The sequence below is a fragment of the Gossypium arboreum genome, chromosome 13 (genome assembly GCF_025698485.1).
Source record: "Gossypium arboreum isolate Shixiya-1 chromosome 13, ASM2569848v2, whole genome shotgun sequence".
Classification (NCBI taxonomy): domain Eukaryota; kingdom Viridiplantae; phylum Streptophyta; class Magnoliopsida; order Malvales; family Malvaceae; genus Gossypium; species Gossypium arboreum.
In genome coordinates this window covers 114573643-114588527 of record NC_069082.1, presented here as the reverse complement: position 1 = coordinate 114588527, position 14885 = coordinate 114573643, and the positions used below count along the sequence as shown (strand labels likewise).

Below are 14885 nucleotides of genomic sequence, written 5' to 3'. Positions count from 1 at the left end.
CCATTTTTTTTCAAAGTCAATGGGATTTACTTGGCGGTGATGTGTGCCAATGGGTCAAAGAGGTTTTTGTTGGAAGACAGGTTGAGAAGGATCTGAATAACATGTTGATTGTTCTAATTCCCAAAAAAGAGAATCCTGAAGACTTCAGTCAGTTTCGGCCTATCAGCCTTTGCTCAGTGTTATACAAGTTGGTAATGAAAGTGATTGCCAATAGATTCAAAGTGATTTTTCCTAAGTTGATCTCCCAGGAACAAGCTGGATTTATAGCCGAGCGGAATATTTCAGACAACATTATTCTTACACAAGAAATCATTCATTCTATGAGATGTAAACAGAAAGCGAGAAATTGGATGGCCCTTAAGCTTGACTTGGAGAAAGCTTATGACAGAGTTAGTTGGGAATTCATTGAGGCTTCGTTGAGTGCGACTAGAATCCCTATCTGTTTGCGGAAAGTAATCCTGTCTGTCATCTCCTCCTCTACAATGCAGATCCTTTAGAATAGTGTTCCTACTCGTAAGTTTAAACCAGTTAGGGGTATCCATCAAGGGTGCCCTTTGTCATCGTATCTGTTCGTTTTGTGCATGGAGTGGTTAGGGTATATCATTCGTAAGAATATAGAAAGCGAGAAATAGGAGCCTATTCAACTGTCTCGAAATAGTCCAGCTGTTTCTCATTTAATCTTCGCCGATGACCTTGTTATTTTCGGCAAAGCTCAGCTGGATTAAGCCCAAATGCTTAAGTGTATTCTTCATCAGTTTTGTGATACTCGGGACATAGAATTAGCACTAGGAAAAGTAATATCTTTTTTTCTAAGACTACTTCTAGAGAGGTTCGTAGTCAAATTGTTCAGGTTTTCGGATTTCAAGAAGTTCAGAATTTAGGGAAGTATCTTGATGTCCCTTTATTCCACGAGAGGGTTACCAAATGCACTATTAGATTTCTTGTTGATAAGGTAAGACAGAAATTATAGAGTTGGGATGCTAGAAAGTTATCTATGGCTGGGAGGATCACCTTAGCGCAATCGATTCTTCTTTCCATTCCAAATTTTTTTATGCAGTCATTGATGATACCGAAAAGTGTCTACTTAGAAATTGAAAAGTTGGTTAGACAATTTATTTGGGGTTGTACTGATGATCACTCCAAAATGTCTCTGGTTGGTTGGGATTCTATTTGTCAGCCTTGCTCTAGGGGTGGACTTGGTTTTAGACATTTGGAAGATCAGAATAATTCTTTTCTTATGAAGATTGGATATAGTCTTGGCTCTAAGAACAATGCTATTTGGGTTCGTGTTCTTCGCTCTAAATACTGTTGGAAAGAATCTATCCTAGATTCGATTTACAAAAGTCGAAGCTCACATCTATGGAAAGCTCTTTCTAAGTTGTGGCCTCTTATTCGGGATAAATTAATTTGGTCTCTTGGTGATGGATCCACTGTCCGATGCTGGAAGGACAAACGGATTCCAGGTATGGGTTCTTTAATTTCTAAAATTCCAGGCTTTTCTAACCTTGATCTTGATTGCCGGGTTAGGGATTTAGTCAACTTGGATGGAAACTGGAGCGTAGAATTGCTTCGTGTTTGGTTACTTGAAGATGTGGTTTGTAAGATTATTAGTATTCCTCCCCCCATCCTGACTCTAGTCTTGATAGAGTGGTTTGGGCTCAGTTATCTTCTAGAGCCTTTTCTGTTCGTAGCGCTTATTGGGCCTTAAAAGAATCTACTTGGAAGACCCTTGATGAGCAATGGAAGGCTATTTGGAATTTACCGGGTCCACAAAGAGTTAGAGTCTTTCTTTGGTTGGCTGTCCAACAGAGACTCCTCATTAACTCAGAGAGTGTTAGAAGGGGATTGAATGCTTGTAGCTTGTGCGCTTTATGTGGTCATACGACTGAAGGTTTAGCCCACGTCTTTCGAGATTGTTCCTTTACGAAAAACGTGTGGATGCTTATTCTTCCGGAACAACTTAAACAAAGGTTCTTTTCTTCCCCATTTCCTTATTGGTTTTCACTTAACCTGTCTTTTCATGAAAGATTACAGGATAGTGGACTTTCCTGGCCATGCTTATTCGGAGTAGTGGTGTGGCGTATTTGGAAGAATAAAAATCTATTCATTTTTCAAAATCTTTCATGGTCAGCAAGTGAGATGGTTTGGAAATCGAGTTGTTGGGCTCGCCAATACGGATTACGTATGGGTTCTACCGAAAGGAGTTCCTTTAGCTCAAAATTGGTCACTTTTTCAAATGATTCGTGGGTCTCTCTTCACACTGATGGAGCTGTGGCCAAAAATTCAGGATATGCTGCTTCTGGAGGCGTGGCTAGAGATAAGGAAGGAAATTGGATTGTGAGGTTCTCTCATTTTTTTTGGAGTCTGCTCTCCATTTGAAGCTGAAGTTTGGGGCATTCTTGATGGGATTCTCATCTCACTTAATAAAGGTTATAGACGAATTTTGATATTATCTGATAACTTTGAAGTCGTTAAAACCTTGTCCGATTTGGATTTGGAGGAATCCGAGATTACTATTCTTAGAAGGACCTAACGTATCATGAAGACGGAAGGAAAGTGGAGAGTTAGTCATATTCCATGAGTTCAAAATTTAGTGACAGACCATCTTGCTAAACTCGATCTAAATTGGTAATCCAGTCTTCATGTTTTCAATGAAGCTCCCAATGAGGTTATTGATTTGTTAAAGAAGGATAAAAACAATGGTTGTTTCATGTAGTTGATTTCTTTCAATTTTATTTCATCAAAAACAATATATATATATATATATATATATGTATATAATATATATAAAGATAAAATAATAATTTAATATAATAAATTAAATAAAGTAAAATAATTATTATAATCATTCCACATTTCTTGTCTAAAAATATTCCATTTAAAGTAAATTGATTTAAAATTTATACACAGTTCAGATATTACCAATCTCTATATCCCAACAAAACCTTCGTTCTGGTCTGTAATTGAAACTTGAAGCTCCCCATACCGCTTCTACGAACAATTTCTATGTTTAAAGAATAGTTGTCTATCTATTTTGAATATCATAAGTTAACTTGACATTAACTCAATTAAATAAATTATTTAAAAATTATTTTTTAAATCAAGAATAAATGCTAATATAATCATATTTTTATTTAGAGTATGACAAAATCTAATATACATCAACTTATTACACCAAGGTATCCTATTTTACGGTCCACAAAAATTAATCCTTTTAAGGTTTATAGTTGCCATTCCAACAATGTTGCATATAATGTTAAAATCTAAGTCCTTTACTTGAGAGTGCAATGTGCCTTACTATTGCACTTGTTGTTAGGGGTGTTTAAACGGTTAATCGAACCGAATTAGTATTAACTAAATTAATCGAATTTTTTAATCTTTTAACTTTTAACCGAACCAATTTTTTTTAACAAAAATTAATCGAATCGAAATATTTTGGTTAATTTGGTCAGTTAACCGAATTAATCGAAATTTATATGTTTTATTTGTTTTTTTGGTTAAAAGAAGTATAAAATATATAAAAAAATTGATAATGTTCATTTGATCGAATTAATAGAACTAGTAATAGCCTAATACATATAATATATAATATTATTTATTAAGTTCAATATATTCGATTAAGTACCTGATTTTGAACCGAATTAACCATTAATCGAAATTTTAAAAAACTTTAACCGACCTCCAATCGAACTAGATCGGTTAACTGACCGATTAACTGAATTAGATCGATTCGGTCGGTTAATTTAATTTTAACCAAAGTTTGAACACCCCTATTTATTGGTATAATTTGATTCCTTTACTTAATGCCATTAGTTAGTAGGGTGTTCAAATAAATAACTCAACCAAACTACCATTTGAATAATTTTTTTTTTGCAAAAATAATTAAAACTAAACTAAACTAAATTAAATTTGATTAAGTTAATAAATTTTATTTAACCCAACTAAAATGATAGTGTTAGGGTTTTTAAGTTTTATTTTTGTTAATTCTTACCTATTTTACATTTTATTTAAAGTTTTAATATTTTATGTTTTTACCCACTACCAAATATAATTTGAATTTATGCTTCTTATATATAATACATATAATATTTATTATTAATCACTTGGGTGAAGTAATAAATTTGGTTAAATATTAACTTTTAAACTATAATTAAAATTTCAAAATCTTTTAATGATTACTTGATTGAACTAATTTCATTAGTAAATTAATGAATCGAATTAACTCACCTTCACCGTTAATTCAATTTTAATTAAACTTTATATACTCTTATTAGTTAGTTTAAATGTTCATATTCTCTCGTATTCAAATTAAAATATTATATATAAATTTTTTATAAGAAAAACTGTATATTAACATAAAAAAAAAACTCATTTCATCTTGGCGAGACAAAAGAAATTGTTTTCAAAAAATGTTATTAAAAAATTAAACCGTGGTAAATTAAAATAGGGAAAATAAATCTGAAATGGCAAAACCATAATATTTTTTGCTTTCAAAATATTCATGGAGTAGTATGAATTCTTGGGGGGATAACATAGATAGATAATTACAACTGCTTCCAGTATCCCCCAGCTCTTAGAGACAGCATGTAATACTTAAAGACATACAAGAAGATCAACCCAATTAAGCCGTAGATTAAAGCTTCATTAACTGATAACATATCAACAGCATTCATTCCCATTTAGATCGAATCTTTTGAGTATGCCTAAAATCACTTCTTAGCACCAAACTCCCATCCATTCTTCTCAAATGAAAGCTCTCCACCAGCATATAACAAGCATATCTCCTCCACCCACCACTTTCTTCACTTCTTGTTTCTTCTTCTCTTTCAACCCTCACTTCACTTTCATCTCCTTTATACCATCCTCCTTCCTCTTGTAACCATTTCATTTTCTCCATTATAGCTAAACTCAACCCAACACTGCTGCTCTTTCGGCCATCGTTTCTCGGTAAAGTTTTGAACCACCAAAACCCTCCTTGCCCAACCGTGTCTTCTCTCTCACCAAGCATACCATTCACAGAAATGAATTCCCTTTTCACGATTTTACTCATCTTCACCTCAGTTTGTTCATCGTTCACTTGGTCGCATGAATGAATCTGCTGCCACCATTGCTCCAGTGTCATCGTGTAGAACAGTGATTTCTTCATTTGTCGCCTTAGTCTCGACTCTTCCCTTATAAATATGAAGGGACAGTACCATTGTCCGATGGCAACTGAAGGTGACTTCTTGTTGTACATGGGGAAATCGAAACTGGGGAGGCGTTTTCGGAGAGATGAGTCGAGGCCTAGTGCTTGGTTTAGTTGTAACCTGTATGAGCGTGAGATACGAAGTTCCCATCCATTTCTCCTTAAGAATTTTGGTGGGACTGAATCTGTAGCGGTGGATTTAGCAAAGAAACTGTGCCCATGGTGACGATGGATCTTGAACTGTTGATATACGTTTCGGTGATCAAATGTTTTTGGTTTTGCATCACTTACACCATTATTGAAGAAACAACATAGTTTGGTATCTATTTCCCTTGAACTTGTACATGCTAGCCTGCAAGTGGACAACATAAACACAATTTCTAATACAGATTATATATATTGTTGATTAGTATATATATAGCCTTACCCTTTGTATCTGCCTTTGGCTCGAATAACATAGTAGTGATTAGAAGCAAGAGGCTGATCAAGAACAGGAATAAACCAGACCCTAGTGACCATAGTTTCCTCAACCTCCGATGAATGAACAACATTCAATATCTTGTCTTGTGGGAAAGGCAGCTTTTCAACAGCCTTCCTCTTAATAGCCCCGAAACAGAAGGTGTCTTGTTCCTCAGCCTCTTCATCTGTAATCACTAAATAACCTGAATAAGGGCCTTCTGCAGGTGGTTCATCTTCAAGGGCATTTGGCGATTTCCTGTATAAAGAAAGGGGCCTTGTCACATACATCACTACTGCCACTGACTAACACACACTTCCTCTCTCTTTCTCCCTTTGGTTTTTTGAAATGGTGAGGTATTGGAGGAGGATCCCTTTTTATGATTGTTTTTTTCTTGTTGATTAAGCTTTAAAAAAAGTTGGTTTCTAGTAGAAATTGGATTATTTGATTGTTTTACATAACGAGAAGCACATGGGCCTTGTAAGCTAATGAAAAGCAGCAAAAAAGAAGAAAAAGAAAAGTGTGATAAATGACGACCACTACTTTAAAAAAAATAAGCACACGTATATGACTAAGGTTTAATGTGTAATTTATCCTCCAATTATACCTTTTTTAATGATTTGCCAAAAAAAGTTGAGCATTGAACTAATCAACTAATTCAATTGATTGAATAAAAAAATGAGCAAATAATTGTGAAACTTTTTAAGTGATAAACCGTTTAAAAGAAGTATAACTCAGAGACTAGTTTACGATAATATATAAATTAGATTTGAAGTGTTGAAAGATAAGGCAAAACAACATTTTGCTTTAAACTTTGCTTTGTTTACTTGCTTTTGCTGATGTATTTACACATATGCAACTTACTAGTAGGAAGAATAGTGCTTGCTTTAGTACCTGCTCTTTTTTTTTTTTTTTACTTTATCATGATTGTTTACATGACACTTTATTATATAAAGAAACGAAATATTTAAAACAAATGGGAAATTCTTATGAATCAACACATTCAGCGTGCATATTCTTCAATATTCTTCGGAGTTTTCCCTTTGATTCTAGAGGATCACCAATGGTTTTCCTTTACAAAAGAGAAGAGTCTCATGAGTCTTGCCTAGCTGCTATCTCTAAGAATGATGAATGACTTATTCAAAGTGAACAAGAAATAGGAACTGCTTTATTCAAAAAATGTGTGCCACTGTTAAGATGCAATCTTTATTTTGCTTACAAAAGAAGAACAATGGTTATCATTCGATAACAGCAGTCTATTTAGGATTAGAAGTACCTGATACAGATACTGAGAGCTAATGATAGTCAAGCACTTAATTTAAGAAATCTCTTTATAATTCCCATCATCTCTCCACCGGGAAACCGTCCAAGAGCACCCCTCGCTGCAGCAATCTCGTTAAACTCGAAAACTGAATCACCAGATAATGATTCAACTTGCTTGCAATTTCTCCCTTTTCCTAAAGTAATGTCTTCATTTAGGTCTTCACCCGCCTTAACGGTTGGAAGAGGAAAAGGATCAAGAGAAGGTTTCAAAATAACAGACTCCCCACCAATGGCACCCACAAAATCTTTCAACCGGCATATTGCAAATGGAACTGGCTCAAAACTGTGATCTCCATATTCAACAGGTGTAGAGTGGTCACCAGTGACGCAAATAAAATATTGAAAGTTTCCGGTTGACTCAGCCTGCCACATGAGCTTAGCCAGCTGCCCTATAGCTTGATCTACAGCTTCTAATCCTTTTACTTTGAAAACAGTTGCCTTATCATGACCTGCATCATCTATTGCCTGCAATTTAGAAATATCAAGTAAATCACATTGCTTAAACATGGATAACCATGTCCATATATTTCAGAACTCCATAAACATTAGACCTTGTTAGTGTCCGTAACAAGGAGGGGAAATGCATACAAAGCCAAAATGGAATATATAAATCAATCTCTGTGATAAGATATTCTGAATGTCAAACAATTTTCACGATATTATATCCTCATGCCCTGCCACTTCGGAGATATTTTTTTCCACGGGCAAGAAAAGATTCTCAAACCCAGGATTGATAAATTAGGATATGTTCGATATAAATGATCAGCAAACTCCAAAACAAGATTATCTTATGTGGGATTAAACAGGATGAAAACTCAAGGAAAGAGAAGGGGAAAATAACAGTGGTTCTAGCCCAAAAGGTAGCTATTTACAAGTATCTGTTAAGTTTAGGAGTCACGAAAAATGGCGACAAATGATGAGTTCATATATGGTCATTACCTTGATATGGAGAAATCCAAAATCATAGCCATCTGATCTGCCAGGCTTGTGCTCATCCTCCCCTGGAACAAAGACATTAGGACAAGTCTGTAAAGGAGCAGAAAGCGCCTTAGCTATGGCAGTTGCTTTTGAAGTTATAAGTGTTCGATAGTCCCCAGTTGCACCAGGAGCTTCTAGGATATTGATATCAAGTGATAGGCCCAATCCTGCAATAATTTTTGTGGGTGCCACCATGCAAGGCCACAAGTCATGTTTCTTTTGAAATGGAGGAACCTACATAATTAGAAGAGATAGAGCCATTTCTCGGTTATCTTATTATAGAAGAACAAGAAACCAATTAGAAAAATGCAAAACGCAAAATGTTCTTTTTTTTCGGTGCACGTGTTTTTCTCCACATTCAAAGAAGTCAAATGCATATACATTAGGGAAAATTCTAGGACAAAATAAAATACCTCGATTCGAATACCACAGCCTCTTAGAAGGACAATGTTAGCAATGTTCTTCCCTTCTGCTAATCTTTTTGCATTCAACGGGTGAGACACCAGTATCCTCGAAATCTCCCAGGATAACTCATTAACAACTGCAGCCGTGTGTCTTGCTTCATCTGTGTCATCTAAAGCTTTGGCTTCCAGAAGTAAGCGGTTGTCCTTCAATGGGTCAGTTCCTGATATATTTCCACTGAGTCTTGGCCCTTTAACAACAACTCCGCATCGGTGTTCTGTTGCATACCTGTATGAGGTTGATTATGATGACTTAGCATTAAATGGTTCACAATAGAAGCTTAAAGTCTCAATTGAATCCTTAACAAAGTTCACATCGAACAAAACATTCTCATATCCATCTAGGCTAACCACCACAACCATTTCTGCTAAGACATTTCCTAGGTTCAAAATTGTCAATCATAGGAACTTCAATAACTAAAATGGCCCTGTAAAAATGAAACATTGTCAACTAATCTACATATCGTGCAGAACTAAGAAACTCAAAATTACAGCAAAGAAACACAATGTACCTGACTCTGACTTCATACTCAGGAAAAGATGGAAGCTTCATTCTATCCAGGGCACCACAAAGGATAGGCCCCTCTTCTTCAAAATGCCTGTCAGCTCTCCTACTCGTAACTATGCCAGTTTTCTCATCCAAAGTTGCAAAATTTGACTGGAGATAGAAAAATGGAATGGGTAATCATGTATAAGAACACAAATAATGTTCTTTAAAGAAAATATACAGAACTATTACATGTCAACTTGTTGGTAAAATTCATTGCCAAAAGAAAACTTGGTAAAAATATTAAAGAAAATGCTCAAAAGAATCAGTGATTAAAGTCAGAAGCTAGATTATACCTGTTAGGAGAAAAGGGACTAAGTTTAATTATTTTCTGGGGAATGGAGATTAAAGATGTAAGGTTTTCAAGTAAAAGATCATACAAAATCATCTCATGCAACAAGTATAAGTATATGTTTTTTATATTAAATGTGAAAATAAAATACAGCCAATGACAAAAATTCCTTCATTCATATAAAAGCTAATGACCACATTAAACTTAACTAATAAGTTGAAATTCTTGAATCAAAAAATCAAATTATCAGCATTTGAGAAGTATCATAGTTCATAATATTACCCCATTAAGGGATGCTTAGTGAATGGTCCAAAACAGAAACAATATCGACAAAACAATCGACCAAGAAATGCAGGAGAGTAAAAATAAACAAATAAAAGGCGAGGTAGAACAGGTTAGACACCTTGAATGCAATATCTCCAGGTGACATCGCCAATCCAGCCCCCATGGACTCAAATGCACCACGTCCTCGGTAATATACTCTGGGGTCATAGCCCAACAGCGAAAGGTGAGCAGTGTCACTCCCACAACCCAAACCTACTTCCACAGGATCCATGAGGCCATTAACTCCAGCTAATGCTATGGCATCCAAGTTTGGAACATTTGCAGCCTGCAGAGGAGTCTTACACCCAAACTTCGGTATTGATACATCCCCCAATCCATCGATCAACACGAATGCCACTCTTCTCTTTGACTCGGCAGGAGTGCCCATGTTTCTGCGTATCTATTTATGCCTTATCCTGCTTAAAGGCAGTCGCAAAGATGAACAGAAATGAACTGAAAATAGATAGTTTCCTTCATTATGGTGAGTCGAGTACCAAACTTAGCAAAGCAGCTAGTTCCTACAGCAAGCAAATAGAATCTAAAGCACACTAGAAACCTCTGAACCAAGCGCAAGCATTTGTCTTTTGGGATGCTAACGATTTATCAATAGGATCGCATACGATATGTGATTGGATCGTGCGATCCAATTCATATGATGGGTTGGTAAACATATCAGTTTGCCATGGTTTTTGAAGTTAACAAATCATTGGGATTGAATTATCTAAAATGTAGCATAAATTTCATTCAAAATATCAATAAAATATGAAATGGAATATTTATCAGAAATTAAAGGCTAACAATTCAATCTATTACAACACTTAGCAGCTGCCTAGAAGCATTAAAATTTTATTTCCTGTCTTGTAAGACAAAACCAGGCAGCATAGATTTTTCTTAAACAATATACACGATGAATTCATAAAATTGAAGCCAAAATATAAAGTGGGTACCGCTTACATTATACGAAATCCAATAAATAATAATAATAACTAAGAAGATAAGGAAGAAGAAGAGAACATTAAAAAGGTGAACTGAAACAAAAGCCAATAAGCAAATGAATTAAAGAAAGAGAGAGAATCAATTATTACCTAAACAAGGGAGATTAGTGGAAATGTTTTTTGGAGCTGAAAATAATGATAAGAGGAAGAAGTGTTGATGGGTTTATCAAGAGAGGAATCGTTTAAAGCAAATGTAGCTTTGTTCTATTCATCAATTGGAAGCAAATTGGCTCAAAATTCTATGCAAAAATATGGTTTTTTTTTTCTGAGAGAATCTGAAAATTTCTTTTGACATGACAGAGAAAAGGAAGGAAGCTATTTTTATGTTTCCTTGGGTAGTTTAAGGATTTCTTATTTCATTTTCATGAATCTTTGTCCAAAGTACAAACTCTCAAGTGCAAAATAAGATTTTCTTCTTGTTTTCTCTAAGAACCAAAATAAGAAAAATTAGGGATTCGCATTCATGTCAGTGCAACGAACAAAGTTTATCGTCTATGCCTCTACGGCATGATTATGGGTAATTCTTAATTTTATGCATTATATAAAAATAAATTTTTAAAATATGATACATCTTTCTTCAATTCATAAAATAAAAGAAAGAATAATATATTTTAAAGTATTTAAAGCTACCATTTTTTATATTTATAATAATATTCATGTTAATCTAATTAAAACTCTATCAACATATAATATATTTAATATATAAATATTTAATATTTTAAATTTTATATAATATTTGCACAAAAATTATACAATATTAATATGTTAAGAATTATGCTAAAGAGTAATTTATAAATGGAGGGTAAAGCAAAGAGAGAAGTCAACACATGATGTTTATGAATGCAATTTGAATATATAATCGTACTTTACGGAGCTTCACTTATTGGCTTAAGTCCAAACTACCATTGCACAAACTACCCTATTAGCTTAAGCCCAAGTTATCCTTGCACAGGAAGTAATTATAGCTCCAACAATGATCACAATTATTACAATTCATTCACCCAAAACCTCATTTACAAATCAAAATAATTCTCCAAAAAAATTCCTAATACAATAGTGAAAAAAACACCAAGTAAAGCACACACAAATAACTAACCAAAAGCACGCTCACTAGTACACCAACATGTGTGACAACCAACAACCTTTTATAGGCTAACACTAGATGTTTTAAGCACATTTACATTAAGCTTAAAACTCTTAGTAAAAGACTGAACTTATCTCTTGAAATATCTTCAATAATTATACCATAACTTATTTCATATCCAAGTGAAACAACCATCTTGGTCTCCAAGTAAAAAGATATAAGGTATGAGAGGATGAAAACCGATCCTTTCCCCTCTTCCTCTCCAAATTTGACCAACATCATTAAGGATAGAATAAAACATAGCTGAAGATCATTTGCTGATAGTGTAACATGTTAGATTTGATGCCCTAAATGTAGTATTTTCGTCTATGAATACTTGTAATTTTTTCGAATAAATTGGTTAATAAAATAATTCATGAATTACATTAATATACTTTGTATAATGTCCTCATGTGATTTTTGCATTCAAAGCAAAATAAAAGCAAATATTGACTCACTGGTTGTCTAATATTTAAACTAATACGAAGTGATATTACGTGGTCGGATCGTAATACGAAAAGACAACTTATATTAGTATATGAACCGTAGATGAACCTAAACATGTCTTTAGTCTAATCGAAAATGAGCAAACTGATTAAAAGACTAATATGTCATCTATCAAGTCCAATTGGGGAAATATCTTGTCTTGGGCATCGGAGCGGATGACTCCTAGAAGATAGAGACATAGATGTAATTGATTGGACTGATAGGACATCAGACTGGACCCAAGAAGAATAGATCATGAATCCGTTTATGGATTTATTATAACACCTCTTGCCGACCCGATCGTTGGGTCCAAGCTATAAGATGTTACATCTATTGCCGAAACAACTACCGTCAAATACACTGTAAATAAATTATTCAAACATACAATCATGTCATAAACATATTCATATTGTGATACACAATTAAATTCGAGCCTTGATTGAACTTAAGAAAGCTCTTTTGTTGACCCGAGCATGAAATAGGACCAAACTGTAAAGTTTCAAAATTCCAGGGTTGACGTCTGACATCACTTCTTCCACATCGTGACTTCACCAAATAGTTTTTCATGTCGTGACCTTAAGCCACTCGACATCGCGACATGACTCATTTTCAGTCGACGTTGTGACGGGGAAGATTGCTCGTCGGGACTTAGACTCTATGTTTGGTAAAATTTAAGCCATTTGGTACCTATTTCATGATTACCACACAATCCTTTCATTTTGTGCATAATTGGTTAACCTCACCTGCACCAAAACACTTCCAATACATACCAAAACATGTACAATAATCTCAATCATTTCTGCATCAAATTATACAACCTATTCAACCATTAAACATATCATTCCAATACCATGACATTCAAACTAAACCATTTGAAAAATGCCAAACCATTACCTATATCAAATTATATCCCATTTATGCCATTTCAATTTGCCACAACATATCTCAACATATCACCAAAACATATATATACAATTAAGCATTAACCTTACCAAAATTAAACGTTAATAAAGTTTCAAACTAAAACTATCATTTCAAGTTAACATATACAAACACCTATGAATATGCCACAAAATCGGACTTTAAAATGATTGAAAAACTACTGAATAAATAATGAGATAGTGTGAGATTCTCATTGATCCGTTTGACATGTTTCGCAAGTTGACCAACTACAAGGAAAGGGAAAATAACGGGGGTAAGCATATTTAATGCTTAATAAGCTTATATGAAATTTACTTAGCTTACCTTGACATTACAATAAACTAAACATTTAAACACATTGGCATTCAATATGGCGTCCATTGGTATACTTTGTAGTATCATATGTATATCAACAAATACAACCAATAGGTTAGTCCACTTACATATCAAAACTTATAATACAAGTCATATATATACAACAATTCAATTAATAACATGTGTACAACCCAAATTTTGCCCGGCCGACTAAGCCATAAATAAACCAAATAATAAGCCCATTAAAAGGCCAATCCAAACCCATTACATCAACCCAAACATCAAACCCAATTAAACTCAGCCAAAATTACAACCTAATAGGCCCAAAATTAAAAGAAAGACCTAAGCCCGATAGGACCGATGCCTAAACCAAGTTCAGCCAACCGAAACCCTAGCGCCGCGCCTTCCTTCTGCCAGCCATGTGCATTCTCAGTGCAAACATCGCTCGAGGGACGGCTCTACCCGTCCTTTGCACCAAAAAGGAAGCCTCTGCCCTGTTGACCTCCTCCATAGACCTGCAAACACACAAAAAGAAGAAAGCCAGCAGAACAAAAGGAAAATGAAGACAGAACAGAAGGAACGCGCAAAGAAAATGAAAAATTAAGATGTATTATTTTTCGGATATTAAAACCCGAAACCAAGACAATGTTTTTTTAAACCAAGACAATATTTTTTTACACACAGAGATTGAAATACTAAAAAAAAGGGAACAAGAAATTAAAAGGTGATTTCAAAATCTGTTTATCTATTTATTTTTGTTTCCTTTGATTTGTTTTACGATTTTAGAATAAAAAAATGAGAAAATAATACTTGAATGGACGTCGATGAGAGTCCAAATATCTCAAAAGCAGGGAGATGTGGACAAGGGTCGAACGATGTTAAGTTCTTTTTCATTTTTTGAATTTTGCTTATTTTTTTTAAAGAATAGTGTAGGATTTGAAGCCTTTTTTTCTAAAATAAGAAAAAGAGAAAGAGAAAACTTACTAGATCTCCATAGTTGTGGCCTCCAGCGACAAGATCCGGTCGCTATTCGTGCGCCGTCAGCCACCAAGCATGAAGGTGGTTCGGCGGCTGTGAGCTAAATGAAACCCTAGTAGAGTGGGTTAATAGCTCCCCCCCCCCCTTTTATTAAAAAACTGGCTGCATTTGAAAAAAAAAAGGAAAAAAAAGGGTTTTAAATTACTTGTAAAAAGGAAGGCCTGCATTTCAACCCGTTTAACAGGCCTAATTTGCGCCTTTTAGTTGAAAATGGGGGAATTCTGCATTAGGTCCTTCCCATTTGCGCAAGCATTCAATCATGCCTTATTTATTTCACTTCTTTTTTTTAATTTGGCTTTGAAATTTACGCATATTGGCAATTCGGTCCGCGCCTAAGCACTACATTATGAGACCTGGATTATTTCCAGTTTTAATCCTTGTGCATTTGCGCACATTGCACACTGGTCCCCATGTTGGTTTCTTTATTTTCAGATTACCCC

General features: G+C 34.5%; 2 protein-coding genes and 1 long non-coding RNA gene across 5 annotated transcripts; all 3 read right to left on the bottom strand.

The window, feature by feature from the left end:
• Nucleotides 1-4516: 4516 nt before the first annotated feature.
• LOC108461918 (uncharacterized) lies at nt 4517-6101 on the bottom strand. The gene is made up of 2 exons (XM_017761901.2): nt 5613-6101; nt 4517-5537 (listed from the first exon to the last, which is right to left on the bottom strand). The coding sequence occupies exons 1-2, from the start codon at nt 5930-5932 to the stop codon at nt 4670-4672; spliced, it is 1188 nt and encodes a 395-aa protein (XP_017617390.1). The 5' UTR covers nt 5933-6101; the 3' UTR covers nt 4517-4669.
• Nucleotides 6102-6788: 687 nt separating this feature from the next.
• On the bottom strand, nt 6789-11069 carry LOC108461284 (uncharacterized). 3 transcript variants are annotated; one of them, XM_017761082.2, is made up of 6 exons: nt 10653-11069; nt 9647-10085; nt 8917-9062; nt 8357-8633; nt 7905-8177; nt 6789-7430 (listed from the first exon to the last, which is right to left on the bottom strand). In XM_017761082.2, exons 2-6 carry the CDS (start codon nt 9953-9955, stop codon nt 6948-6950), a joined length of 1488 nt encoding a protein of 495 aa, XP_017616571.1. In that variant the 5' UTR covers nt 9956-10085; nt 10653-11069; the 3' UTR covers nt 6789-6947. The 3 variants fall into 3 exon arrangements, with proteins under 3 accessions (XP_017616571.1, XP_017616569.1, XP_017616570.1); XM_017761080.2 differs by having other exon boundaries at nt 9647-10020; XM_017761081.2 differs by having other exon boundaries at nt 9647-9983.
• A 2467-nt stretch (nt 11070-13536) lies between these two features.
• Nucleotides 13537-14549, bottom strand: LOC128286417 (uncharacterized). The gene is made up of 2 exons (XR_008276970.1): nt 14392-14549; nt 13537-13922 (listed from the first exon to the last, which is right to left on the bottom strand). It is a non-coding gene; the product is annotated as an uncharacterized LOC128286417 (long non-coding RNA).
• Between the last annotated feature and the right edge of the window lie 336 nt (nt 14550-14885).

Coding starts and splice junctions, on each gene's coding strand:
- LOC108461918 (XM_017761901.2), bottom strand. CDS start 5,932: ATGTATGTGACAAGGCCCCTTTCTTTATACAGGAAATCGCCAAATGCC. Junction 5,538..5,612: donor GCCAAAGGCAGATACAAAGG/GTAAGGCTATAT, acceptor GTCCACTTGCAG/GCTAGCATGTACAAGTTCAA.
- LOC108461284 (XM_017761082.2), bottom strand. CDS start 9,955: ATGGGCACTCCTGCCGAGTCAAAGAGAAGAGTGGCATTCGTGTTGATC. Junction 9,063..9,646: donor CTGGAGATATTGCATTCAAG/GTGTCTAACCTG, acceptor TTCTATCTCCAG/TCAAATTTTGCAACTTTGGA. Junction 7,431..7,904: donor TTGGATTTCTCCATATCAAG/GTAATGACCATA, acceptor TCTAAATTGCAG/GCAATAGATGATGCAGGTCA.